Source organism: Scyliorhinus canicula, chromosome 1, assembly GCF_902713615.1.
Source record: "Scyliorhinus canicula chromosome 1, sScyCan1.1, whole genome shotgun sequence".
Classification (NCBI taxonomy): domain Eukaryota; kingdom Metazoa; phylum Chordata; class Chondrichthyes; order Carcharhiniformes; family Scyliorhinidae; genus Scyliorhinus; species Scyliorhinus canicula.
In genome coordinates, this window is record NC_052146.1 from 84,051,924 (window position 1) to 84,079,406 (window position 27,483).

Below are 27,483 nucleotides of genomic sequence, written 5' to 3' on the forward strand. Positions count from 1 at the left end.
AACCTCAAGATCATCCCATTAACCTTCCTAAAAAAGGACTTGAGCGCAATTGAGAGATTTTGAAACACAAACAAAAAACTTTGTCAACACCGTCATCTTTACCGTCTGGACCCGACCCACCAACGACAATGGTAGCATCCCACCTCCTAATGTCTGCCTCCATTCCCTCCACCAGCCGCACCAAGTTTAACTTATAGCCCAACTCCACACCACCTGTATCCCAAGGTAGCGAAACCTCGCCCCCACAAACCGAAGTGGCAATTCGCTCAACCGCCTCTCCTGTCCCCGTGCATTAATTGGGAGTACTTTGTTTTCCCCCTTATTAAGCTTGCACCCTGAAAAGTGGCCAAACTCCCCTGTGATCTTATCAAAGCTACTGACCAGATTCAAAATATATAACAGGAAATTATCTGCATTTGAGGAAACTCGGTGCTCCACACCCCTCCCACACTTTCAATCACCCTCTCCCCCCTAAGCGTCAATTGCCAGGGCAAAGAGCAGTCGAGAGAACGGACACCCGTACCCCGGTGTAACCCAAAATAATTTGTATGATCTTGTCTATCTGAATGCTCGCCGTAGGCACATTATACAACAACCACAGCCAATTTTTTAGAATAATCTTTATTGTCACAAGTAGGCTTATGTTAACACTACAATGCAGTTACTGTGAAAATCCCCTAGTCGCCACATTCTGGTGCCTGTTCGGGTACACCGAGGGAGAATTCAGAATGTCCAAATTACCTAATAGCACATCTTCCGGGAGGAAACCGGAGCACCCGGAGGAAACCCGTGCAGACTCCGCACAGACAGTGACCAAAGCCGGGAATCAAACCTGGGACCCTGGAGCTGTGAAGCAACAGTGTGTTGGGGGGCGGGGCGGGGGGCTGGGGGTGTTAATGGGAGGGATAGTGTGAGGGGTGGTAGGGTTGATAGGGAGATAGTGTGCATGGGGGGTGTTGGGGATGTAGTGGTGGAGGGTACTGGGAGATGGTCTGTGTGGGGGGGGTGAGGAGACAATACGCAGGGTTAGGGTGAGGTTGCTGGCGGGGGGCAGTATGTGTGTTGGGGGTGGAGTCTGAGGTGATGACGGGGGGGGGGGTGAGGATGAAAACGGGGCAATGTGTGTGGAGGGTGATGAGGGTGGGGGACAGAGTGTGTGGGTGGTGATGGCGGGAGGGGCACTGTGAGGGTGATGGGAGTGGTGATAAGGGTGGGGGATAGTGTATGGAGGGTGATGGGAGAACTTGTCTGAAATTCTGAAGTGTTGGGGATATGGGTAATTGGGGGTGAGGGTTATGTTGGGGGGGACTGAGAGTGAGGTAGTGGGGGGGGGGGGGGACTGTGTGTGGGGTAACTGGGGGAGGTTGGGGTAACGGTGGGGGTGACTGTGGGGGGGGGGTCAGGGTGATGGTGAGGGAGACGGTGTGCGTGTAGGGGGTGATGGTGGGGTGACATAAGGAAAGTGTCATAAAAGCATTTTATATTTCCATGATTACTGCTTTTATAATTTAAAGGGAGAAAATCCCTGGAAGGTATTTATTTTTAGGAGGGTTCACAAGATTTGGCATTTTTATGGGATGTTAAAGTTTGGGAACCATTGATCTAGTCTATCGTTAATTGGATGTTCATCCACAATTCAGATCAAATCATGAAAGATGGACCCTAATCAGAGTGCGATTCATGTACTGAAACTCAAATTTAAAATGTAAAGGATGTCACATTTTAAGGGTACTTGGGAATCTGCATTATGAAGAGAAAATAAATTCATCAACATTTTGTGTCGACAAAGTGATGACGACAAAGGTGTGAAGGCTATCATGCCCTCTGGAGCCTGGCGCCAAATCTTAGAACTCAATTTTTGAGAATATACTCACAGGAATTGAGAAATAATGGCAAATAGGGACAAGACTAACGTCCTGTTTTTAATCATTGTGTTTTATAGAGTGTGGTTAGATGGATCATTTGAAAAAAGATGGTAGAACCAGACATTCACCTCTGCTTATCAGTATTATTGAGTTTAATATCATGGGTATTTATTTTCACAGAGAATCACTAGATTGTTCCTGGACTTCCTGGTTGTAGGGGCAAGTTATGAGTGTGATTAGGGATGAACAACTGTGATATGGAGCTTGGGGTTTTCCTGCAGTGGGCAAAGGTTTTAATGATTTTTGATGAGGTTAAGTAACTGGTTTACAAGATTGCACTGCTGACATGTTAATGTGGACCTGACCTGTCTTTCCCTGAACATTATAATACTTACCTCCTTCCATAAAAATAAAGCATTTTTCTTTGCCCATATTTCATTCTCTTTCCATATCATAATCTGTAAACTATATTCTCCTTTCCAGTTTCCATAAGAGATATCCTCCACATGCTTGACAAAATTACCTTATTTACATTGTACATCAACACAGCCTGGGGGCTACCACTGACCAGAAACTGAACTGGACAAGCCACATAAATACTATGGGTGGATTCTCTGTAGCCCCACGCCAAAATCGAAAACGGCGATAGGACAAAGAATGGCTCCCGACTCCGAAATCCGGGCAAGCGATTTGACGCTGCTTTGCGATGCTCCAACCCTGTCTGGCGTAGTTGCAACCCTGTTGGAGCGCCATCAGCCAGCCCATCCGCAATGCTCCGCCTCTGATGGGCCGAGTTCCTGACGGCACGGGCCATGTGTGGTCCCAGCAATCGGGAGCGTGGCGTGCCGGCTGGGGACAGTGTCCAGCGCCATCACACTCAGCTGAGATCTGTGCCGCTGGCCTGGGGGGCGCCCAGGAGTTGGGCTTAGGGTTCAGGGTGGGCGGGTACGCGGTCCAGCACAGCTGCCGCCATGTTTTCCGGCATGACCGGTATGTTTGTGGGGGGTGTAGGCATACGCGCAGTTGCAGCTTGTCAGCCCTGCCCATGTGCGGCCCGGGACCCGGCGATTCTCTGACAGTTTTCTGTGCCTTCATAGAATTTACAGTGCAGAAGGAGGCCATTCAGCCCATCGAGTGCACCGGCTCTTGGAAAGAGCACCCTACCCAAGGTCAACACCTCCACCCTATCCCAGTAACCCCATTCAACACTGAGGGCAATTTTGGACACTAGGGGCAATTTGTCATGGCCAATCGACCTAACCTAAACATCTTTGGATTGTGGGAGGAAACCAGAGCTCCCGGTGGAAACCCACGCACACACTGGGAGGATGTGCAGACTCCGCACAGTGACCCAAGCTGGAATCGAACCTGGGACCTTGGAGCTGTGAAGCAATTGTTCTATCCACAATGCTACCGTGCTGCCTTCTGCGGGTGTTCCATGCTGTGCTGGTGCTAGCCACTCATCGGTATCAGTGAGGGCTTCGTGCCAATTTTCCCATCATGAAACACCACGGATCCTCCATCGGTGCCGGCACTTAGCCTCAGGAATGGATAGCCTCCAGCCCTATGTCTACAAAAGCAAGTCAGAGGCAAGCAATTCTGTAACAAATAAATGCCTTTGTTGGAGCAAGGCAGGATAAAGTCCTGTGGATGGTATTCTACAACTTCAATAGAATTACAGCATCAAAATGGGCCATTTGAGTTGGTGTTAATTCTCCACCTGAGCAGTAGCCCCAATCCTGTCCTGTGTTTTCTTTTCACCATCTTTCTAATCTTAAATATTTGTTTCAATCACCATGTCCTGTAAACTCCTAACCCTCAGTTTGTGTTAAGTTTCTCCTGTGTCTCTTAATTGCTTATATTTAATCTTGTGTCCTGTCTTGGCGGATCATTCATTTACTGGAGGCAAGTTTGCTCCACTCTCTCCTAACCTTTCATAATTCTAAGTTAAAATGTTAGGTGCGATTCTCCAGCCTCGTTGTGCTCACGCTTCAGCGAAACAAGGCCGGTGAATAGCCGGAGAAGCCGAAAACGAGAACCGTGTCAGGCACCAATGTTTGCCCTGCAACCAGCCCGCTCCCATGGGCGAAATTGGGATCTCGCTGTAGCCTGGCAAGAAACTAATTATTTTCACTTATGCCTTATGTCCATACAATTAGTGAGAGCCACCCCATATCCAACGGCCTCCCATCATTCAGAGTCCTCCCCAGCTGGTACTGTTCAGTACTCCTTTACAGAAATGTGAACCTGGTAGAAGGGCTTCTGTGAGGAGCCGAGGAGGTGAGTGGGCTTCCCACCCCAGTGCTCGGCGCGGGGGGGGGGGGGGGGGGGGGGGTTGACTCTCGGCTGGGGGTGGAGGACCCTCCCCTGGGGTGGGCCACCATAGAAGGGGATGTGCTGGGGGGCAGCTGTGGGGGGCAAATATGCACGGCATCAGCATGTCAGCCCCTGGATCATGTGTGCCCATTCTGAGGGCAACTCTCGTCCCTGCCTGTCATACCCACTGAGCACCCAAACTGCTGAGGTCTCTGTCTGTGCGGCTGAAGCCCATTGCTAATAGGGATTTGGCAATCGGCATTAAGTGAGCACTTCACACAACCCAAGTGTATTCCCGTGGGGGTGGGCGGGCCATGTAACATGTGAGTGTCACTACCTAGCATCCCAATCAAACTGCGATGCCTGGACAATGCGGGAGGCAACACCACACGTGCAGCAGTCAAAATCCAAACACCCAGGGGATGGGACACAGCTCCGGTAGGGTGGTGCCATGGGGAGGAGGAGATGGCTGGAGAGATGGGCCAAGGGTTCGAAGGTCAGCCCACATTGTGGAAGAAGGTGACAGAAGCATCATATTGATTGTGCACAAAGGGTGCTTATTGTGTGTAACAATTTCCACACTCATAAAAGTGCCAACCCCCTCCTCCCCCCCCATACCCTCTCACTCCATACCTACCCCCCACCCCTCCCATCTTTCCTGGTGCCCTCAGTGATCCTCGATGTGCTTTGTCTTCTTACCTCTACCGTTACGTCTTTTGACCATCTTTCTAATCTTAAATATTTGTTTCAATCACTATGTCCTGTAAACTAACTCTCAGTTTGTGTTAAGTCTCTCCTGTCTCTTAAATTGCTTATATTTAATGTGTGTCCTGTCATGGCGGATCATTCATTTACTGGAGGCAAGTTTGCTCCACTGTCCTAACCTTTCATAATTATAAGTTAAAATGTCGGGCGCGATTCTCCAGCCTCGTTGTGCTCTCGCTTGAGCGAAACAAATCCGGTGCATAGCGGGAAAACAGGATGCACATCTAAGGTAGAGGCAGCCAGCTGCTTACCATGTCCCATGGCCTTCGATGCCCCTGGTGGGCGTCCTCTGGGGCTGGAGGGCCCCAGCTCACTTGTCGGCGGCACATGCACAGCTGTGCCACCCTCTTACGCAACCTTATAAGAGGGCTGGAACTCGGGGGACCTGGTGACCACCATCGCCATTCCATGAGACGAGTTTGGTTTGGTATTCAGTGCCCCCTCCTCCAGGCCGATGCCCATAAGGCCTTGGGGTTCTTCTTGGGATGGAGGGGCAGTAGGTTTGAGCCGCAGCTGCCCCTGCATCATCTGGCTCTCAGCCTGGGTGGTCCCCCATGGTCTGCACCATCGTGTCGATGCTCCTCAGTGACTGGGACATGCTCTGTGGTGCCTCGGCAATGCCCAACTGCGACTGGGACAAGATCCACAGCTCCTCAGCATGTCCCGCAGAACCTCCTCAAGGTCAGCCCCCCCCCCCCCCCCCCCCCAGCCCCCTCTCCCTTCAACCCATCAGACATTCTGTCAAACCCTCAGCCATGGCCGTCACTGACTGCGCGACACCTTGGACAGCTTCATTAATGGTGCCGAAGTCATGCACCAGGCTCTCCACTGCGGTCGCCATCCTAGCAATGATGGCCTCGGTGCCATGCGTTGCTGGCGAAATCTCCTGCGTCCGTAGTCTCTGGGACTCCTCGAATCAGCCATGGATCTGCTGGAGTGTCGCTGACCTGTCCCTCTAAATGTCCTGACTGCTCCTATCACCTCCATCAGCTCCGGGAAAATCTCTTCCACGGGCTCAGCATCAGGCTGGGACCCAGCTGGGTCGTGGGATCCAGCAGACCTCCGACTGCTGTCTCACCTGGGGGTTCCTGCCTCCACCTGATGTGCATCAGGGGTGGCACGGTGGCACAATGGTTAGCACTGCTGCCTCACAGCTCCTGGGACACATGTTAAATTCTGGCCTCGGGTGTCTGTGTGGCGTTTGCACTTTCTCCCCGTGTCTGTGTGAGTTTCCTCCGGGTGCTCTGGTTTCCTCCCACAGTCCAAGGATGTGCTGGTTTGGTGGATTGGCCATGATAAATTGCCTCTTCATGTCCAAAAGGTTCGGTGGGGTTGCTGGCTTACAGGGATAGGGTGGAGGCATGGCTTAAGCACTGTGCTCTTTCCAAGGGCCAGTGCAGACTCGATGGGCCGAATGGCCTCCTTCTGCACTGTAGCGATTGTATGATTCTATAATCAGCAGCTGTGTGGTGCTCACCAGATTGTGCCCCAGAAGCCTGACCACTAACATTTCCCACTGAGGTGCATGTATCTGTGCTGGTGGAGGGTGGGGATGACAGCTGTGACACCTCAATCATGTCTTCCTTGGAGCTCCCCTCCGAGGTGGTTGGAGATGGACCAGCGTATTTGGCTGGAGGACCTGCGGATGAATAGACATGTGGTCAGTGGAAGGGATAGGTTAGTCAGTGAGGCAATAACAACTCACGTTTGACAGATCCTCCGGGTGGAGCCTGGTGGTTCGCCATCCTCTGCATTGGTAACCGCTCTGTCCTTGGTTACTCCAGTCACTACCAGGGCCTGTTCCTCCAAGGAGTTGAGGATTCTTATGTCTGACACCCCACTACCTGTCTGGGTCCTCTCCCGACGGAGAGTCAAAAGCAACCGCTACGCGTTCCAAAAAGAAAGGCACCAGCAGCACCGGCTGCACAGGTCGCACCAACTCCCACAGCTGCCCGACACCCATGAATCCGGTCACCACAGAAAGAAGGATAAGGGATCAGGCAGGTCCAGATATAGATAGATAGATAGATAAATACAGCACAGAACAGGCCCTTCGGCCCACGATGTTGTGCCGAACTTTTGTCCTAGGTTAATCATAGATTAGAATTTTGGACACTAAGGGCAATTTGGCATGGCCAATCCACCCAACCCGCACATCTTTGGACTGTGGGAGGAAACCGGAGCACCCGGAGGAAACCCACGCACACACGGGGAGGATGTGCAGACTCCACACATACAATGACCGAAGCCAAAACCGAACCTGGGACCCTGGAGCTGTGCAGCAATTGTGCTATCCACAATGCTACCGTGCTGCCCTTAAGAACAAATTAATCTACACTCCATTATTCTACCATAATCCATGTACCTATCCAATAGCCGCTTGAAGGTACCTAACGTTTCCGACTCAACTATTTCCACAGACAGTGCATTCCATGCCCCCACTACTCTCTGGGCAAAGAACCTACCTCTGACATCCCACCTTTATCTTCCTCCATTTACCTTAAATTTATGTCCACTTGTAATGGTTTGTTCCACCCGGGGAAAAAGTCTCTGACTGTCTACTCTATCTATTCCCCTGATCATCTTATAAACCTCTATCAAGTCGCCCCTCATCCTTCTCCGTTCTAATGAGAAAAGGCCTAGCACCCTCAACCTTTCCTCGTGAGACCTACTCTCCATTCCAGGCAACATCCTGGTAAACCTCCTTTGCACCTTTTCCAAAGCTTCCACATCCTTCCTAAAATGAGGTGACCAGATCTGCACACAGTACTCCAAATGTGGCCTTACCAAGGTTTGGTACAGCTGCATCATCACCTCACGGCTCTTAAATTCAATCCCTCTGCTAATGAATGCTAGCACACCATAGGCCTTCTTCACAGCTCTATCCACTTGAGTGGCAACTTTCAAAGGTCTATGAACATAGACCCCAAGATCTCTCTGCTCCTCTACATTGCCAACAACCCTACCATTAACCCTGTATTCCGCATTCATATTTGTCCTTCCAAAATGGACAACCTCACACTTGTCAGGGTTAAACTCCATCTGCCACTTCTCAGCCCAGCTCTGCATCCTATCTATGTCTCTTTGCAGCCGACAACAGCCCTCCTCACTATCCACAACTCCACCAATCTTCGTATGATCTGCAAATTTACTGACCCACCCTTCAACTCCCTCATCCAAGTCATTAATGAAAATCACAAACAGCAGAGGACCCAGAACTGATCCCTGCGGTACGCCACTGGTAACTGGGCTCCAGGCTGAATATTTGCCATCCACCACCACTCTCTGACTTCTATCGGTTAGCCAGTTCATTATCCAACTGGACAAATTTCCCACTATCCCATGCCTCCTTACTTTCTGCATAAGCCTACCATGGGGAACCTTATCAAATGCCTTACTAAAATCCATGTACACTACATCCACAGCTTTACCTTCATCCACATGCTTGGTCACCTCCTCAAAGAAGTCAATAAGACTTGTAAGGCAAGACCTACTCCTCACAAATCTGTGCTGACTATCCCTAATCAAGCAGTGTCTTTCCAGATGCTCAGAAATCCTATCCCTCAGTACCCTTTCCATTACTTTGCCTACCACCAAAGTAAGACTAACTGGCCTGTAATTCCCAGGGTTATCCCTATTCCCTTTTTTGAACAGGGGCACGACATTCGCCACTCTCCAATCCCCTGGTACCACCCCTGTTGACAGTGAGGACGAAAAGATCATTGCCAACGGCTCTGTAATTTCATTACTTGCTTCCCATAGAATCCTTGGATATATCCCGTCAGGCCCGGGGGACTTGTCTATCCTCAAGTTTTTCAAAACGCCCAACACATCGTCCTTCCTAACAAGTATCTCCTCGAGCTTACCAGTCTGTTTCACACTGTCCTCTCCAACAATATGGCCCCTTTCATTTGTAAATACTGAAGAAAAGTACTCGTTCAAGACCTCTCCTATCTCTTGAGACTTAAGGCACAATCTCCCGCTACTGTCCTTGATCGGACCTACCCTCGCTCTAGTCATTCTCATATTTCTCACATATGTGTAAAAGGCCTTGGGGTTTTCCTTGATCCTACCCGCCAAAGATTTTTCATGCCCTCTCTTAGCTCTCCTAATTCCTTTCTTCAGTTCCCTCCTGGCTATCTTGTATCCCTCCAGCGCCCTGTCTGAACCTTGTTTCCTCAGCCTTACATAAGCCTCCTTCTTCCTCTTAACAAGACATTCAACCTCTCTTGTCAACCATGGTTCCCTCACTCAACCATCTCTTCCCTGCCTGACAAAGACACGCAGTACCTGTTCCTTGAACAAGTTCCACATTTCACTTGTGTCCTTCCCTGACAGCCTATGTTCCCAACTTACGCACTTCAATTCTTGTCTGACAGCATTGTATTTACCCTTCCCCCAATTGTAAACCTTGCCCTGTTGCACGCACCTATCCCTCTCCATTACTAAAGTGCAAGTCACAGAATTGTGGTCACTACCTCCAAAATGCTCCCCCCACTAACAAATCAATCACCTGCCCTGGTTCATTACCAAGTACCAAATCCAATATGGCCTCCCCTCTGGTCGGACAATCTACATACTGTGTTAGAAAAGCTTCCTGGACACACTACACATACACCACCCCATCCAAACTATTTAATCTAAAGAGTTTCCACTCAATATTTGGGAAGTTGAAGTCACCCATGACTACTACCCTGTGACTTCTGCACCTTTCCAAAATCTGTTTCCCAATCTGTTCCTCCACATCTCTGCTGCTATTGGGTGGCCTATAGAAAACTCCCAACAAGGTTACTGCTCCTGTCCTATTTCTGACTTCAACCCATATTACCTCAGTAGGCAGATCCTCCTCGAACTGCCTTTCTGCAGGTGTTATACTATCTCTAATTAACAATGCCCCCCCCCACCTCTTTTACCATCCTCCCTAATCTTGTTGAAACATCTATAACCAGGGACCTCCAACAACCATTTCTGCCCCTCTTCTATCCAAGTTTCCGTGATGGCCACCACATCGTAGTCCCAAGTACCGATCCATGCCTAAAGTTCACCCGCCTTATTCCTGATGCTTCTTGCGTTGAAGTATACACACTTCAACCCATCTCCTTGCCTGCAAGTACTCTCCTTTGTCAGTGTTACCTTCCCCACTGCCTCACTACACGCTTTGGCATCCTGAATATCGGCTTCCTTAGTTGCTGGACTACAAATCCAGTTCCCATTCCCCTACCAAATTAGTTTAAACCCTCCCGAAGAGTACTAGAAAACCTCCCTCCCAGGATATTGGTGCCCCTTGGTTCAGATGCAACCTGTCCTGCTTGTACAGGTCCTACCTTCCCCAGAATGCGCTCCGATTATCCAAATACCTGAAGCCGTCCCTCCTACACCATTCCTGCAGCCACGTGTTCAACTGCACTCTCTCCCTATTCCTAGCCTCGCTATCACGTGGCACCGGCAACAAACCAGAGATGACAACTGTCTGTCGTGGCTTTTAACTTCCAGCTTAACTCCCTAAACTTGTTTATTACCTCCACACCCCTTTTACTACCTACGTCGTTGGTACCAATGTGCACCACGACTTCTGGCTGCTCACCCTCCCCCTTCAGGATCCTGAAGACACGATCCGAGACATCCCTGGCCCTGGCACCCGGGAGGCAACTACCTTCCGGGAGTCTCGCTCGCGACCACAGGATCTCCTATCTATTCCCCTAACCATTGAATCTCCTACTACTATTGCTTTTCTATTCATCCCCCTTCCCTTCTGAGCCCCAGAGCCAGACTCAGTGCCAGAGACCTGGCCGCTAGGGCCTTCCCCCCGGTAGGTCATCTCCCCCAACAGCATCCAAAACGGTATACTTGTTTTGAAGGGGAACGGACACGAGGGATCCCTGCACTGTCTGCTCGATAGTTTTCTTTCCCCTGACTGTAACCCAGCTACTCTTGTCCAGTCCCTTGGGTTGGCTACCTCCCTGTAACTCTTTCGATAACCCCCTCTGCCTCCCGGATGATCTGAAGTTCATCCAGCTCCAGCTCCCTAACACGGTCTCTGAGTTGGGTGCACTTACCGCAGGTATAGTCAGCGGGGACACCGGTGGTATCCCTCACCACCCACATCCTACAGGAGGAGCATGCAACTGCCCTAGCCTCCATCCCTTCTTACTTTACAGAATATAGCTGCCCTGTGGACCAACTGGACCTCCGCCCTCCGACTCTGCTTCCAGTCAGCTGCACTCTGTAAACTCCTGGCTCCCTTCTCGCTCTTTGCGGAAATGAAATGAAAGGAGCACCTTTCTCCCACCTCACCTAACTCCCTCAGTCACCAAACTCTCACTATAGCACTCAAATGCACCAAGTTCAGCACTCCAGTGCAAACAAATATCACCTACATCACCCCACTTTCGGTCACCCAGTTAAGGGACGCTTGCACTAAAGTCACTCCATTTCAGCGCACCGCCAACCCACATAGCTTCTTTGAGGAGGTGAGCCAACAAAAGGTTATGTATGGATTAGATGAGACGGAGGAAGTAAAACTGATCGTAATGAGCCTCAGCCAGTTGGTAAGGTTAGCTTTCCCAGATCCCCAAAACGTAGGAGGATGAACCCTAGAGGAAATGAAGGCCGCAATATTAGACGCTATCGGATACAACAAAGGGGATCCGGCAGAGGGTTTAAACAGATGCAGACAGAAGGGGAACACCTGACCGCCTTCACTGGTCGCCTCTGGGTTCCAAGTATATGGAAACTTAAACCGCGCTCACCTAGATGAGGAAGAAACCACTAAATGGTCCCATAATTTAGTTTTGCATGCCACTAAAGCAGGTAAAAGGACTTGCGCTGGAGGCGGGGCTATGGCAGGTGCCCTAAGCAGGATTAATACCTCCTCACCATGTGCCAGGCTTAGCCTGATACAATTTAAGGTAGTGCACCTGACACACATGACAGTGGCTAGGATGAGTAAGTTCTTCGGGGTTGAGGATAGGTCTGTGAGGTGCGCAGGAAGCCCAGCAAATCATGTCCACATGTTTTGGGCTTGCCCGAAGCTTAGAGGGTTTTGGCAGGATTTTGCTAAGGCAATGTCCACGGTACTAAAAACACGGGTGGTGCCGAGTCCGGAGGTAGCGATCTTTGGAGTGTCGGAAGATCTGGGAGTTCAGGGGCGAAAGAGGCCGACGTCTTGGCCTTTGCTTCCCTGGTAGCCCAGAGACGGATCTTGTTAATGTGGAGGGACTCGAAGCCCCCGAATGTAGAGACCTGGGTTAGTGACATGGCTGGGTTTCTCAGCCTCGAGAAAATAAAGTTTGCCTTAAGAGGGTCAATGTTGGGGTTCTCCCGGAGGTGGCAGCCGTTCGTCGACTTTCTAGGGGAAAATTAAAATGTCAGCAGATTCAGTATTCCAAAGGGGGGGGGGGGGGGGGGATTGTTGTTCCATGGTTGAGGTGTGAGAAGACTGGGCTGTGGGGGAATTATTTATTTTACCATGTTGATGTCATTGTTTATGTTACTGTTATAAAAATTTTCAAATACCTCAATAAAATATAATTTTTTTAAAAATGGGCTTGCGCAAATTATGACCCGGCAGATACCACACGCAATGGAAATTAATGTTAATAGTATTGCTATAAAAGGTCTTACAGCACCAGGTTAAAATTTAAAATCACTAGCTTTTGGAGCACTGCACCTTCCTCAGGGGAATAGTATTGCTGGCCTTGCTGGGCCGAGTGGCAGGAAGCATGTGGCAGTTCCCGCTCACTACCAGATTTAGAAACCTTTCTGGAGAATCGCGACCGTAATCTCCATTGTCGGAATGAAAACCCTTCAGTCTTCACGATGTCTCAACCTGCTTATAGTATGGAGCCCAAAACTGCACAGTGCTCCAACGGTCACCTTCTTAAGGTTTTATATCATTTTTCCAGTATATTTCAGTTTCTATATTCCAAACCTCTTGCCATTTTAAATAGTTTTATTCAAAATGAGCTTATCCACCTGAGTTCCTGATTCTTAATGTATTTTAAACTTGATGCTGCAAATTCTTGAATTAAAAACAAAATGCTTGATGAACTCAGCACGTTTGGCAGCATCTGTACAGAGAGAAACAGAATTAACATTTCGAGTCCATATGACTTCTGCAGAACTGGAGAGTGGTAGAAATGTAATTAATTATATAGTTGGTGGAGGTGGGGCAGAATAGAAGGGCAGGGGTATATTAGAGCAAAGGAGAGATTGACAAAGGTGCCATGGACATAAGGGGTGCAATAGTGCTATTAAGGACTGAACAATGTTAATAGTTACAAAAAGTAAGAGCAGAATGTGTTAATAGAACAATGGTCAGTGCTCAGTAGCAGCAAACCTGAACAAGGGACAAGAGACCATGTGTGGGTAGGGTTGTGTTGGGCTTGTGTTGTTAACTCTGTTTTTCTCTCTCTACAATTGCTGCCAGATCATAGAAACCCTAGAGTGCAGAAGGAGGCCATTTGGCCCATCGAGTATGCACCGACCCTTCTAAAGAGCAGCCCAGATCCAATCCCCTGCGCCCTATTCCTGCAACACCACCCTGAGGGGCAATTTAGCATGGCCAATCCACCTAACCTGCACATCTTTGGACTGTGGGAGGAAACCGGAGCACCCGGAGGAAAACCACACAGACACGGGGAGAACGTGCAGACTCCGCACAGTCACACATGGCCAGAATTGAGCCAGGGTTCTTGGCGCTGAGGCAGCAGTGCTAACCACTGTACTGCCCCACATTTTTCCTGAGTTTCTCCAGCATTTTCCTTTCATTTGGCGGCAAATCTGCTCTTGCCCATCAACTAGCTTTCGCCCATTCCCGCTATAACTATTTTGTAACTAAATAATAATAATAATCACAAGTAGACATCAATGAAGTTACTGTGAAAATCCCCTAGTCACCATATTCCGGTGCCTGCTCGGGGAGGCCGGTATGGGAATTGAACCCGTGCTGCTGGCATTGTTCTGCATTACAAGCCAGCTGTTTAGCCCACTGTGCTAAACCAGCCCCACCGTCCCCACATTGGACGTTCACTGACATTGAATTCCACCTGTCACAAAACGAGATGGAAATTTAATGTCAAAATATGGAACTTAATACGCTTTCCGTCACTTTGTAGTACAGGACTTAAATATTGCTGAAAAGAGAGACATGTTGCCGAAATTGTAATCTCACATTCATCAGGACAAATACAAGAATGCCAAATTTCAAATGATCACAACAATTTATACTTCAGGAGAAAGGATTAACTGATTGGTTTGCAAGTCATAGTCTACTTCCCAACCAATCAGCAACCCTTTCTCCTGCAGCATAAATTGGTGTTGTAGTTTGAAAATTGGCATTTTTGTGTTTGGACGGGTGCAAGATGAAAATCTTCGGCAACAGGCCTCTTATTTTTTTAGCAATATTAATGGAGTATAAAGGGACCCCCATCGTCCACAAAACACTGATAAAACTTCTAATCTTACCATCGTAACTCATTAACCTTACTATGGTTATGAAGTCAGGTGACTGAATATTCCCCCATTCAATAGATACTGGTTCTCCTTTCTGTGGGTGCTCTCATTTTGCAGGACTGGTGTCTGGTTAGGCACTGGTACCTATACACAGAGCAGATTGTTACAGGTCAGATAGTTCTGGTCCAAGATGTCACTGGTTTTTTTGCACAAGTGGGAGAATTTCAGCCAGAAATGAAAGACACTGTGGGCCAAGGTTGTTTCTGGTTGAATATCTTGTTTATTGGAGCACACAATCTGATTATTTCAGCCCAGAATAACTTTTTTCTGAACACCACTGCTATTGACTTTAAAATCTTTACGCACGTGAATTATCCTGACCACTTTCTCTAAGGGCCGAGCACTCTCCCACCCTGATAGAAATGTGTGTATATTAAATATATATTTAAAAATAATATCTTCTCCAGCAGGGTCTGTGTGATTTGTCTGCTCAAATACGCCGATTCGATGACCCTGTATCTTCGTTTCTCTGTGAAAACCAATCTGACCACGATCGACATCCTACCCGTGGAACAGGAATGACCAACCTTTCCATTTCTGGATGCTTAATGCAATAATTGATTTGAAAATAAATCAATTAACTATTTTACACCTCTCCCCCCGCCCCCCACTTCTACCCCCCCCCCCCGCCCCCCCCCCCCCCCGCCCCCCCCCCCCCCCCCCCCCCCCCCAATTACTTCCCTTTAAAATTTAAGGAGTATTCCGAATGTTTATAACCTACATGACTTGGCTCACCCTTTCGCAAACCTTTTTTTTGCAAACAAAACTAGGAGTGGCCAGGATTGCACTAAATAAAAGGGCCAACAGTTAATTCCTTGGTGCTTTCACCCGGGTTTATCAATTACCTGTAATTTGGATGCATGCTCACGCCCACTAGCCGATGGTGACCCTTTAATGACAAGTAATAATCTGAAAGAAAGTATTCACTGAAGCTAATTGCAGTGTTGTTACAATGTTTATCTTGACAATAATGCTGGTATTGCACAGGAGAGCTTTGCTGGAGTGTGCTGCCTGCCCTCCAGTTGCCAGATCTACTACAGCTGTCTGTTTTCAGTAACTCGACAGCGAGTCTTGCAATCGGGTGGCTCCGTGTCTGCAGCCAGTACTCACGCACTGTGTACTCTATATTAAACTGTTTTAAAAATGTAAAACAACCAATTTGATTCTCATGTTTATTGGCTGTCTGCTAACCATGGATGGAAGCCGACCTCCTGGATTGGAGGTCTCAGACTGCAATCGGGTTCCAACAATCTCCCAACAAGATCTCGACACTGCCGGCTCAATTCCAATTGCTGTGGAAAGGCCACCCCATTCTGCTGGAGCCACAACATCTTCGGGATGTTGGAGTCATCGAAAGGCAGGTGGCCGCAGAGCGTGGTGTACAAGACGATGCCCATACTCCATATGTCGCTCTTGATGCTTTCATGTGGAACTCCCTGCAGAACTTCGGGTGCAGCGTAAGCCGTGCTCCCGCAAAATGTCTTGCTTAATTCAGCCGTACCGGTCCGGAAATTCTTTGCGAAGCCAAAGTCTGCCAACTTCACGTTGAAACCTTTATCCAGCAGAGTGTTCTCACACTTGAGGTCTCGATGAGCAATACCGCAGTCGTGGCAGTATCGAATTGCTGCTACAAGTTGACGGAATAAAGTTTTTGCGAGTTCTTCAGGTAAGGGCCCTTCCCTTTTGATGTGTTCCAGAACATCTCCCCCTTCAGCAAGTTCCATAATTATACAGATCTTGCCATCGTCGCTCTCCCAGATCTCGTGAACCTTAATGATATTTTTGTGATCCAAGTTCTGTACTATTTGCAGCTCTCGTGGGAGAAATTTGTGGATGAAATCTAGAAATGGAAAATGAATATTTAGAGGTTGAAGCAAAGAAACAAACAAACAAAGAAACAAAGAAAAGTACAGCACAGGAACAGGCCCTTCAGCCCTCCAAGCCCGTGCCGACCATGCTGCCCAACTAAACTACAATCTTCTACACAATCTTGTACTTAGTCCTACCCAAATAACATTTTGCTTAAAACGACAGGTTTTATATTGAAAATGGCACTGAATGTGGTTCAACAGGCGCCTCCTCAGGTCAGATAGTGAATGGTCACCTTGCTAGTGGTACCCATGTCCCAGGAGTGAGTAACTTAAGCTCGACTGTATGTGTGTGCAAGGTCCAACAGCTTTATTTGGAATCACTAGCTTTCGGAACGTAGCTCCTTCGTCAAGTGACTCACCTGATGAAGGCGCTACACTCCGAAAGCTAGTGATTCCAAACATACCTGTTGGACTTTAACCTGGTGTTGTAAGACTTCTTACTGTGCTCACCCCAGTCCAACGCCGGCATCTCCACATCATGTGTGTGCAAAAACAGCATTACCTTCAAACTGAAATGCTTCAGTTGATTTACCACCTCGCAATTTGCACCTTAAAATGCACAATTCGCCTTTGAAATTACAACTTAACAGGAGCCTCGATCAGATTTAATATTCCAGGTTCCGCGTGGCTTCTGGTGCCACCAAATGGACATCACGAAAAGCAACAGAGATAAATAAAGCAACTGCCATTCAACATCTCAATTGTTTTTGAATTTCTAGTGGAATTTGGGTTTGGAGGTTTAAATGTTATTTTATTTGGATTACCTACAACTTCAGCTGTTTTATTAGGTACGTGGGGGGTGGGGCTGGGGAGGAGTATCTTAGCCCCCTCGATTCTGACCTTGTTTTATGTTTAAATTGAATACACTATATAGATTATGAAATATTGCAAATCCATATCACACCCCCGCACAGTTTCCCCTCTTTCTCATTCAGCTTTGCCCCAGCTGTTGACACTTTATCTCTTTTCAATGTTTTCAGATTTATCATGTTTCTAACCCTTTTCCTGTTACTTATCATTACAGATCTGTCACCATCTGCTCTTCTCTCTGTGATGACCTCCAGTTAATTCTCCTCCATCCCTGCTCTTGCCTGTCAAGGGGGGTGGTTTAGCACAGTGGGCTAAATAGCTGGCTTGTAAAACAGACCAAGGCCAGCAGCGCGGGTTCAATTCCTGTACCAGACTCCCTGAACAGGCACTGGAATGTGGCGACTAGGGACTTTTCACAATAACTTCATTTGAAGCCTACTTGTGACAATAAGCGATTTTCATTTCATTTTTCATTTTTCCTGTCTAATTTTTCAAATGCTGTTCCCTCGGCATTTTTCTATTTTGGAGGGTTTATAGCGGAAACATTGTTCTCTTCATTGATACTGACCGGTGAGTTTACAGAATTTCTGTCTTTGTGGCAAACTTGGAGTTTTAGCTGTCGCCGCCTATTGTGTTTTATTTAGCTGTTGATTAATGCCCAGTGGGCCTTTACAACTCAAAACCCGGAATAGTCATTTTATTTTGCAAATCTGCAATTAAATTAGAATGTATTTATTTAATACATATCCGATTATGGAACAAATAATGATGCTGCTGACAGGGGATGCAATGTATCTTATTTTTTATGAAGTGAAATATGAACCATTAAATAATACACAATAGATCTACACGCTGGGCAAATATCCATTTTGCTTTCATTGTAAAACTCTGAGCTGCATGGCTGAATTGAGAGACGCCAGGTTGGCCCAGGGACCAACAGAGCCAAGCAAATGTTGGCAGTAAAGCTAGTGGAAATTTACAGGAAGTGAAACTCTTCAATGGAGGACCAGTTCACCCGAACGCAATGGATTTGAGATAGCTGCATCTTGCATTACAAATGGGTCACAAATGGGACTTTTCAAAATCGCGTTCGGAGGGAATAGAGGCAATCTACCAGAAGTCTGAGGAAATATAAATCCTTCATTTAGCTTATTTTGCTGGAGTTTTCTAAGCACTGGAGGAGATTATTTAGAATGTATCTGGTATTGTTGGTGGATAAGTGGACTCCAGGCAAAAACGTGACAGATCTCCCATTTCTAATTTCTGCTTGTTAGACTTATTCCAAATGCCAATTCTGGATATAATTTCCGGGAAGCTGCCCTGTGCATTAACACATGTGAACCCTAGTTAATATGTTGTGTGAAATAATAGCCACGCCAGAAACACGGCGCTGGTTCAAGGTGAAATCTGCCTCATTCGGTGATGACTGCCCGTCATCAGGTGCATATTTTGCACCAGCCGATATTTCTAAATCCGGGATCAAATTGTTTCACAAAACAACGATTGAATTGGCAACCCAAACGTCTGAATTTGCCCATTGTGTTGTCTTACCCTTTGGTGCTGTCTGTCGATTAATGATTTTGATGGCCACTTTCCTCTGCTGCTTCCTGCAGTAAGCTTCCTTCACTTTGGAATAAGTCCCCTCCCCGATCGTGTTTCCAAGTTGATATCCTTTAGACAGGAGCAGTTTTTCCATTGCTTCTCATCCACTTTCTTTACCAGTTTCAGCGATCACATTCCTCAATTATCCAGTTCCACGCAATCTAAACAACGTTTCTCGGCTTCCTAACTTATTTCTAAAATCGGACATTATATAAAAAAATAGCAATCCCAGGTGTGACCACCCAAGCAAAATAAACTCAGCGGAGATAAATGTGACTTCATTATGATGCCATAATTTGCCTGTTACTAAGGAGACTTTGTGCTATCTGCTGAAGCAGGCGTTGCTAATATTCATGATTTGAAAAATCTTTATAACTAAATCCTTTTGTGGATAAATTATTTTGATTGCACCCTGGCAGCACCAGAGATAATCCCCATTCTGGTCTGATGCTCAATTTGCTTTGAAGTTCCCAGGTAACTGCTGCCCTTGTCCTTCTGGATGGCAGTGGTCATGGGTTTGGAAGGTGCTGCCTGAGGAGCATTGGTGAGTTCCTGCAGCGTATCTTGTAGATGGTACACACAATTTCTACTGTGCATCGGTGGTCGAGGGAGCGAATGTTTGTGAAAGTGGAGCAATCCAGCAGGCTGCTTTATCCTGGTTGGGGTTGAGCTTCTTGAGTGTTGTTGGAGCTGCACTCATTCGGACTTGTGCCTTGTAGTTGGTAGACAGGCTTTGGGGAGTCAGGAGGCGAGTTACTTTGACCTGCACTGGTAGCCACAGTATTTATATGACTAGTCCAGTTCCATTTCTGCTCAATGTTAACCTCCAGTATGTTGATAGTGGGGGATTCAGTGACAGTAATGCCATTGAATGCCAAAGGGTGATGATTAGATCCTCGCTTGTTGGAGATGGCCACTGCCCTAATTTTAATTCCAAAAACAAATGTTGCTTCTTCCAATCTAGCCCAGGAAACTGCATTTTTAGCTAAACTTGACCTCAACCTTTGTTTTCAGCCTTGATAAAACTATAACCTAACATCCATGCCAATACTCATTTCCTTTACATTGTTACATTCATATATATTTATCTGTGTATTTCTCCATTTCATAAAAATAATTTTATTTGAAATGTGAGGCCCCTTCTGTTTAATTCATGTCTGTTCCCTTTTCCTCCTTTTTAAAATTTCTGTTATTCTTTTGGCTATTTCAATTTTTGTACAGGGACAATTAATATACGTATGTCTTTAAGATGGATTTTCCCTTTAATTTGGGGCTGGTAAGCTAAAGGTTGACCTATGATTCTAAGGCTAGGCAGGTTGCAAGAAGCTCTTACATTTCAGATCAGCAAATTCCAGGGAGATCAATGCTGACACACCTCAATGGACTTGGCTGTCGGCCAATGGACTATTTTGAATCACTGGGCCTTATCAATGGATCATTTAATAATTTTTCTTGACACAAGTAGGCTTACATTAACAGTGCAATGAGGTTATTGTGAAAAGCCCCACATTCTGGCGCCTGTTCAGTTATACACAGGGAGAATTCAGAATGTCCAAATTACCTAATAGCATGTCTTTTGGGAGTTGTGGGAGGAAACCAGAGCACCCGGAGGAAACCCACGCAGACACGAGGAGAACGTGCAGATTCTGCACAGACAGTGACCCAAGCCGAGAATTGAACCTGGGACCATGGAGCTGTGAAGCCATTGTGCTACCCACTGTGCTACTGTGCTGCCCACATCATACTGCTTGGTTGGGTTTTTCTCTGCAATGTTCTTTCCTCTGTTAGACTGTGTTTTCTCTTTTCAGCTTTGTTTCTGGGATCAGAGCTAGGAGCAGCTGTTCTGATTCTCTCTCTGGGTCTGAGTCGTTTCAACCTCTCTGAAAAACCTATGTGGGGAATTCTTCTCTGTCCTCAGTATGGCTGGAGGATATTCTAGTGACCATGGAAACCAATTAAATTTAAAACTCTGGCGGGAGCTAGGCTGAAATGAGACGGAGTCTGAAGAATTAAACAGGCCTGAGGCTGTTCCTTTGAGTGAAGGCCCAGGTTAATGAAAGGTAAAGTGATTCTCCAGAGGAAATCTTACTGTCTGGGAGTACTGGCTGAATGCTACTGCCAGAAGATCATCTCTAACACTACACCGGTGGCTTTGATCTCTAGGCATCCTGGGAGGATAGCTGCTGCAATGACTTCAACATCGGAAGCAAGGACACTCATCTTTCTTTTTGGCTTTAAACATTTATAATTTTTACCCCATCCCCATCCTCTGTGTGTGTCTAGTTTGTGTGTGTTTGGGGAGATGGTGGGACGATTAAAGGGAGTAGTAGATTAGCTGTTATAATTATTGCGTTTTCAACTTTGTTTCTCTTATAAATAAACAGTTATTGTGTTCAACTTGCAAATATGGTGGCTATAACTTATTGAGCAGTGAAAGGGCCAATTATTATACAAATTTTATATGAATTATTGGCTAATTCATTTGTGTTGTGACTCTGGGGTCTGTGGGGCTGAAATCGACCCCAAACTACCCCAGGGTGTCGTAACAGAAATGAGATTTGTAATGGGTTCATGCTATTCCCATTCCATTCAACAAGTTAACTTTATATAGGAGCATCTACAGCTTAAAATGCACATTTTATAAGCAGTAGCATATAGTAAATGCCGCAGAATGTTAACATTATTGTGTGTAACACCTCTTGGTCCAAAACATCTTCAATATACAATATAGATTAAATGTTTTGGATTGTGATCTAGGAATTACAAAGCAGCTCAAATAAATTTAACACTTGTAATGACAAAAAAAACTAGTAGTTTACAAAAATTTAAAAAGAACAATTTACGTATTCTTTCAATATGAATGTATCAGGAACAATGGCGTATCAATTATGTTACTGAACTGCTCATTCACAGATGCGTTTAAATTCAGTTAATTCATTAAATGTGGAATTTAAAAAATCTAGTCTCCATAATGATGGCCTTTAATTCACTAACTGATTTACTAATGTCCTTTAGGAAAGGAAAGTGCTGTCCTTACGAGTCAGCGTACATGTAACTCCAGGCCGACAGCAATTTGGTTGCCTCTCTGTTGCTCGCTGAACAGACCTAGCAAACCACTTAATTATATCAAACCAGAAAAGTTGAATCAGAAAAGTATGGATAGACCACTCAGCATTGTATTCAGACATGACAAAGGAACACCCTGCCTAATTGCCCCTATATTTGGAGACTTGTGCCAAATTTGGGAGAGCTGTCTTACAGACTTATCAAGTGAAAGCCTGACGTTGTCATACTCACAGAATTGTACCTCACAGCTACTATCCCAGAATACACCATCACCATTCCTCTGGGTGTATTCTGTCACACCGGCCAGACAGACCCACCAGAGGTGGTGGCACAGTGGTATACAACTGGGAGGAAGTTGCCCAGGGAGTCCATAACATTGGCTCTGGACCCCATGAAGTTGCATGGCATCAGGCCAAACATGGACAAGGAAACTTCCTACTTGTTATACAATCCAGTACCCTCCCTCAGCTGATGAATCAGTACTCCTCCGGGTTAAATACCACTTGCATGAAGTATTGAGGTCAACAAGGGCACAGAATGTACTCTGGTTGGGGAATTCAATAGTAGCACCAGTACTGACTGAGCGAGCGGAGTTAGAATCATAGAATTTACAGTGCAGAAGGAGGCCATTCATCCCATTGAGTCTACACCGGCTCCTGAAAGAACACCCTACCTAAGCTCACACGTCCACCCTATCCACGTAACCCAGCAACCCCACCTAACTTTTGGACACTACGGGGCAATTTAGCGTTACCAGTACACCTAACCCGCACATCTTTGGACTGTGGCAGGAAACTGGAGCACCCGGAGCAAACCCACTCAGACACGGGGAGAATGTGCAGACTGCGCACGAACAGTGACCCAAGCCGGGAATCGAACTCGGGTCCCTGGCGCTGTGAAGCAACAGTGCTAACCACTGTGCTACCGTGCCACCCTTGTTGAAGGATATGGTGGACTGATAGTAAAAGAACAAACTAGAGAGAAAGCTCATCCTCACCATTATACCTGCCACAGGGATATCTATCCATGACTGTATTTTTTTGGAGTTAACACCAGAAAGTCTCATTTTCACACTGAGTACATACATATCATAGAATTTACAGTGCAGAAGGAGGCCATTCGGCCCATCGAGTCTGCACCGGCTCTTGGAAAGAGCACCCTACCCAAGGTCAACACCTCCACCTTATCCCCATAACCCAGTAACCCCACCCAACACTAAGGGCAATTTTAGACACTAAGGGCAATTTAGCATGGCCAATCCACCTAACCTGCACATCTTTTGACTGTGGGAGGAAACCGGAGCACCCGGAGGAAACCCACGCACACACGGGGAGGATGTGCAGACTCCACACAGACAGTGACCCATGCTGGAATTGAACCTGGGACCCTGGAGCTGTGAAGCAATTGTGCTATCCACAATGCTACCGTGCTATACATCCAATAAGACACTATCATTGTGCTAAATGGGATAGGTTCAGATCAGGTCTAGCAGCTAAAACTGGGCATCCATGAGATGCTGTGGAACATCAGCAGCAGTAGAATTGGATTCAACCACAATCTATAACCCCATGGGCTTGGCATATCCTTCATTCTACCAATATCATCAAGCTGGGGGACCATGTTGCTTCAATCAGAAGTGTGGAAGAGCATGCAAGGAGCAGCATCAGGTACATCCAAAATGAAATACGATGTGACAACATAGGATATGAACAATAGAAAGAGCATGCTATAACAGCAATGCAACCCTGCTACCAAAAGATCAGATCAAAGCCACAGCTGGTCATGAATGGATAACGAAACAAGTTCTCGAGGAAAAGGCACCATACACACCCCTACCCTTGATGATGGTGGATATCACACAACAATGCCAAAAACTCCTGGCTGAAACATTTGCACCCATCTTCAGCTAGAAATGTCAACATCTTAGCCTCGTCCCAAGGTCCTCCTCATCACAGCTGCCAGCCGACAACCAATTTGATTCACTCTCCATGATGTCAAAAGCTGACTGGATGCATTGAAAATTATGGACCTGAACAATCTTCTGGTGCTGAGGCCAAACTTTTCCAGTACAGCTACAACACTGGTATCAATACGACAATGTGGAAAATTGCCCTGTCCACAAAACACAGGACAAACAATTTAATCTGGCCAGTTAACACATTATTAGTCTACACGCAATCACAAGCAAAGTGATAAAAGGTGTCATCGACAGTGCTATCAAGCAATATTTACTCACCAATTACTTGCTCACTGATACTTGGTTTGGGTTCCGTCAGGGCCAATCAGCTTCAGAACTCATTACAACTTTGGTCCAAACATGGGAAATGCAGCCGAAGGTCGGGTGGTGGCTATTAACTTCAAGGCAGCATTTGAATGAGAGTGGCATCAAGGAACCCTAGCAAAATTAAAGTCAGTGGGATTTGGAAAATCTCGCCACTGGCTGTAGTCTTATCTAATACAAAGGAAGATGGGATACGGTCGTTGGCGGTCAATCAACTCAACCCAGGACATTGTTGCAGAAGTTCGCCAGGGCAGTATCCAATAATGAAATAGCCTGTGCTCACATGCAGCAATACCTGGACAATATTCAGGTTTGAGCTCATAAGTAGCAAGTAACATTTTCAGCTCACAAGTGTCAATGAGCATCTATAGCGCATCTCTAGAGAGTCTAACCATACCCCCCTGACATTCAATGGCATCACTATTATCGAATGAGAGGAATGTAGGAACAGAAGGGGATATTTATCCCTGGAGCCTGCTCCTCCAATTCAATGAGATCATGACTGATCCATGATCTAACTCCATATGCCCACCATATTCTTTACTTTTTGGTGACCAAAAATCTATTAATCTCCATTTTAAAATCAATAATTCATCCAGCATCAATTGTCATTTGCAGTGGAGATTCCTGGACTCCCATCAACATTTACATGAAAAAGTGTTTCCTAATTCCAGCCCCGAAAGATCGAGCACTAATTTTTATACTTTGTCCCTTAGCCCTAGACTCCCCCAGTAACAGAATTAATTTGTCTCCATCCACCTTATCTGTTTTTCTTACTGTCTCTGTGTACCTGTTCATATCAGCCTTCTAAATTCCTGGAATATAATTATAGTTTGTCGAATCTCCTTGTAGTTAACTCTTGGCGGCCTCCCTCCAAGGTCCACTCTGCAACTGGATCCTTGACTTTCTGACCAACAGACCACAGTCAGTAAGAATGAACACCAACACCTCCTCCACAATAGTCCTCAATACCGGTGCCCCGCAAGGCTGCATACTTAGCCCCCTACTCTACTCCCTGTACACACACGACTGCGTGGCAAAACTTGGTTCCAACTCCATCTACAAGTTTGCTGACGATACGACCATAGTGGGCCGGATCTCGAATAACGACGAGTCCGAATACAGGAGAGAGATAGAGAACCTAGTGGAGTGGTGTAACGACAACAATCTCTCCCTCAATGCCAGCAAAACTAAAGAGCTGGTCATCGACTTCAGGAAGCAAAGTACTGTACACACCCCTGTCAGCATCAACGGAGCCGAGGTGGAGATGGTGAGCAGTTTCAAATTCCTAGGGGTGCACATCACCAAAAATCTATCCTGGTCCACTCACGTCGACGCTATCACCAAGAAAGCACAACAGCGCCTATACTTCCTCAGGAAACTAAGGAAATTCGGCATGTCCACATTAACCCTTACCAACTTTTACAGATGCACTATAGAAAGCATCCTATCGGGCTGCATCACAGCCTGGTATGGCAGCTGCTCGGCCCAGGACCGCAAGGAACTTCAGAGAGTCGTGAATACCGCCCAGTCCATCACACGAACCTGCCTCCCATCCATGGACTCCATCTACACCTCCCACTGCCGGGGGAAAGCGGGCAGCATAATCAAGGATCCCTCCCACCCGGCTTACTCACTTTTCCAACTTCTTCCATCGGGCAGGAGATTCAGAAGTCTGAGAACACGCACGAACAGACTCAAAAACAGCTTCTTCCCCACTGTCACCAGACTCCTAAATGACCCTCTTATTGACTGACCTCATTAACACTACATCCTGTATGCTTCAACCGATGCCAATGCTTATGTAGTTACATTGTATATCTTGTGTTGCCCTATTATGTATTCTCATGTATTTTCTTGAATTGTTTAATTCCCTTTTCTTCCATGTACTGAATGATCTGTTGAGCTGCTTGCAGAAAAATACTTTTCACTGTACCTCGGTACACGTGACAATAAACAAATCCAATCCAATCCAATCCAATATATCCTTCCGAAGGTCTGGTGCACAGAACTGCTCACAATATTTCAGGTGCGGTCTAGACAGGACTTTCTATCAATGCAACATGATTGCTACCTTCCAGTCCTCTAGATATAAATGGCAGCATTCCACTGGCCTTTTGGATTATTTTGGCACTTATTCATGACATTTTAATAATTTGTGTACTTGGGACCCCAACTCTTTTTGGATCTCCTCTGTTTTCACCATTTTGAAAGTTCCCAGTTCCATCTTTAATATGTCCACATTGCATGACCTCACATTTGCCTACATTGAAATCCACTTGCCAAATATTTGCTCATTCACTTACTCCAGCAATACTGCTTTACAATTTTAAACTTCCATCTACAGTACTTACAGTGCTGTTTATGTTTGTGGCATTGGCCAAACTGATGATGTAGCTTTCTTTCCCATCATCAATGCTGTTAGTGAATAGCTGAAGTCCCAACACAGATCCCTGTGCATCACACCATTCACATCCAGCCAGCGTGCCTGCCCATTATTTCCACTCTGTCTCCTGCTACTCAGCAAATTTGTTGAACAGGTCAATCATTTGTCTTAAATTCCATAAACTTTAACTTCAGCCAATACTATCTCATGAGGAACTGTATCAAATCAATCCACCACCATCTATATCCTGTGGCATCAGCAATGGTCAGAAATTTTGTTTGACCAGCCGTATAAGTACTGTGGTTGGAATAGTAGAGCAGAGGCTGCAGAGAGTAATTGACCTTCTGACTCTCCAAACCCGTCCACAGTCTAAAAATAACAATTTTAAAATAATCTTTATTGTCACAAGTAGACTTACATTAACACTGCAATGAAGTTACTGTGAAAATCCCCTAGTCGCCACTTTCCAGCACCTGTTCGGGTCACAGAGGGAGAATTCAGAATGTCCAAATTACCTAACAGCACGTCTTTCGGGACTTCTGGGAGGAAACCGGAGCATCCGGAGGAAATCCACGCAGACACCCAAGAAGCTTGACACCATCCAGGACAAAGTGGCCTGCTTGATTGGCACGTCATCCACCACCTTCAACACCCACCACCTTCAACACCCACTCCCTTCATCACCGACACACAGTGGCAGCTGTACCAGCTCCAAGTTGTACCGTGGCAACGTAACATGGCTCCTTTAACAGCACCTTCCAAACACCGACCTCTACCACCTAGAAGAACAAGGGCAACAGACACATGAGAACAAAGCTACCTGCAAGTTCCCTGGACTGTATCAGGCTTCTGAACTGTCCCTGGGTCATAATCCTGAATTCTTTCTCGAACAGCACAGTGGGTGTACCTACACCACGGGGACTGCAGTGGTTCAAGCAGGCAGCTCACCGCCAACCGCCATCTGATGGTAATTAGGGAAGGACAAGAAACGTTGGCCTAGCCGGTGAA

General features: G+C 46.6%; 1 protein-coding gene and 1 long non-coding RNA gene across 3 annotated transcripts; one reads left to right on the plus strand and one right to left on the minus strand.

The window, feature by feature from the left end:
- Positions 1 to 15,401: 15,401 nt before the first annotated feature.
- On the minus strand, positions 15,402 to 27,466 carry LOC119964712 (testis-specific serine/threonine-protein kinase 3-like). 2 transcript variants are annotated; one of them, XM_038794610.1, is made up of 2 exons: positions 27,296 to 27,466; positions 15,402 to 16,299 (listed from the first exon to the last, which is right to left on the minus strand). In XM_038794610.1, exons 1-2 carry the CDS (start codon positions 27,342 to 27,344, stop codon positions 15,632 to 15,634), a joined length of 717 nt encoding a protein of 238 aa, XP_038650538.1. In that variant the 5' UTR covers positions 27,345 to 27,466; the 3' UTR covers positions 15,402 to 15,631. The 2 variants fall into 2 exon arrangements, with proteins under 2 accessions (XP_038650538.1, XP_038650529.1); XM_038794601.1 differs by lacking the exon at positions 27,296 to 27,466 and adding an exon at positions 18,692 to 18,836.
- On the plus strand, positions 16,260 to 21,143 carry LOC119964726. Its single transcript, XR_005460348.1, has 2 exons — positions 16,260 to 19,286; positions 20,551 to 21,143. It is a non-coding gene; the product is annotated as an uncharacterized LOC119964726 (long non-coding RNA).
- Positions 27,467 to 27,483: the final 17 nt, after the last annotated feature.

Coding starts and splice junctions, on each gene's coding strand:
- LOC119964712 (XM_038794601.1), bottom strand. CDS start 18,836: ATGGAAAAACTGCTCCTGTCTAAAGGATATCAACTTGGAAACACGATC. Junction 16,300..18,691: donor TCGACAGACAGCACCAAAGG/GTAAGACAACAC, acceptor TTCCATTTCTAG/ATTTCATCCACAAATTTCTC.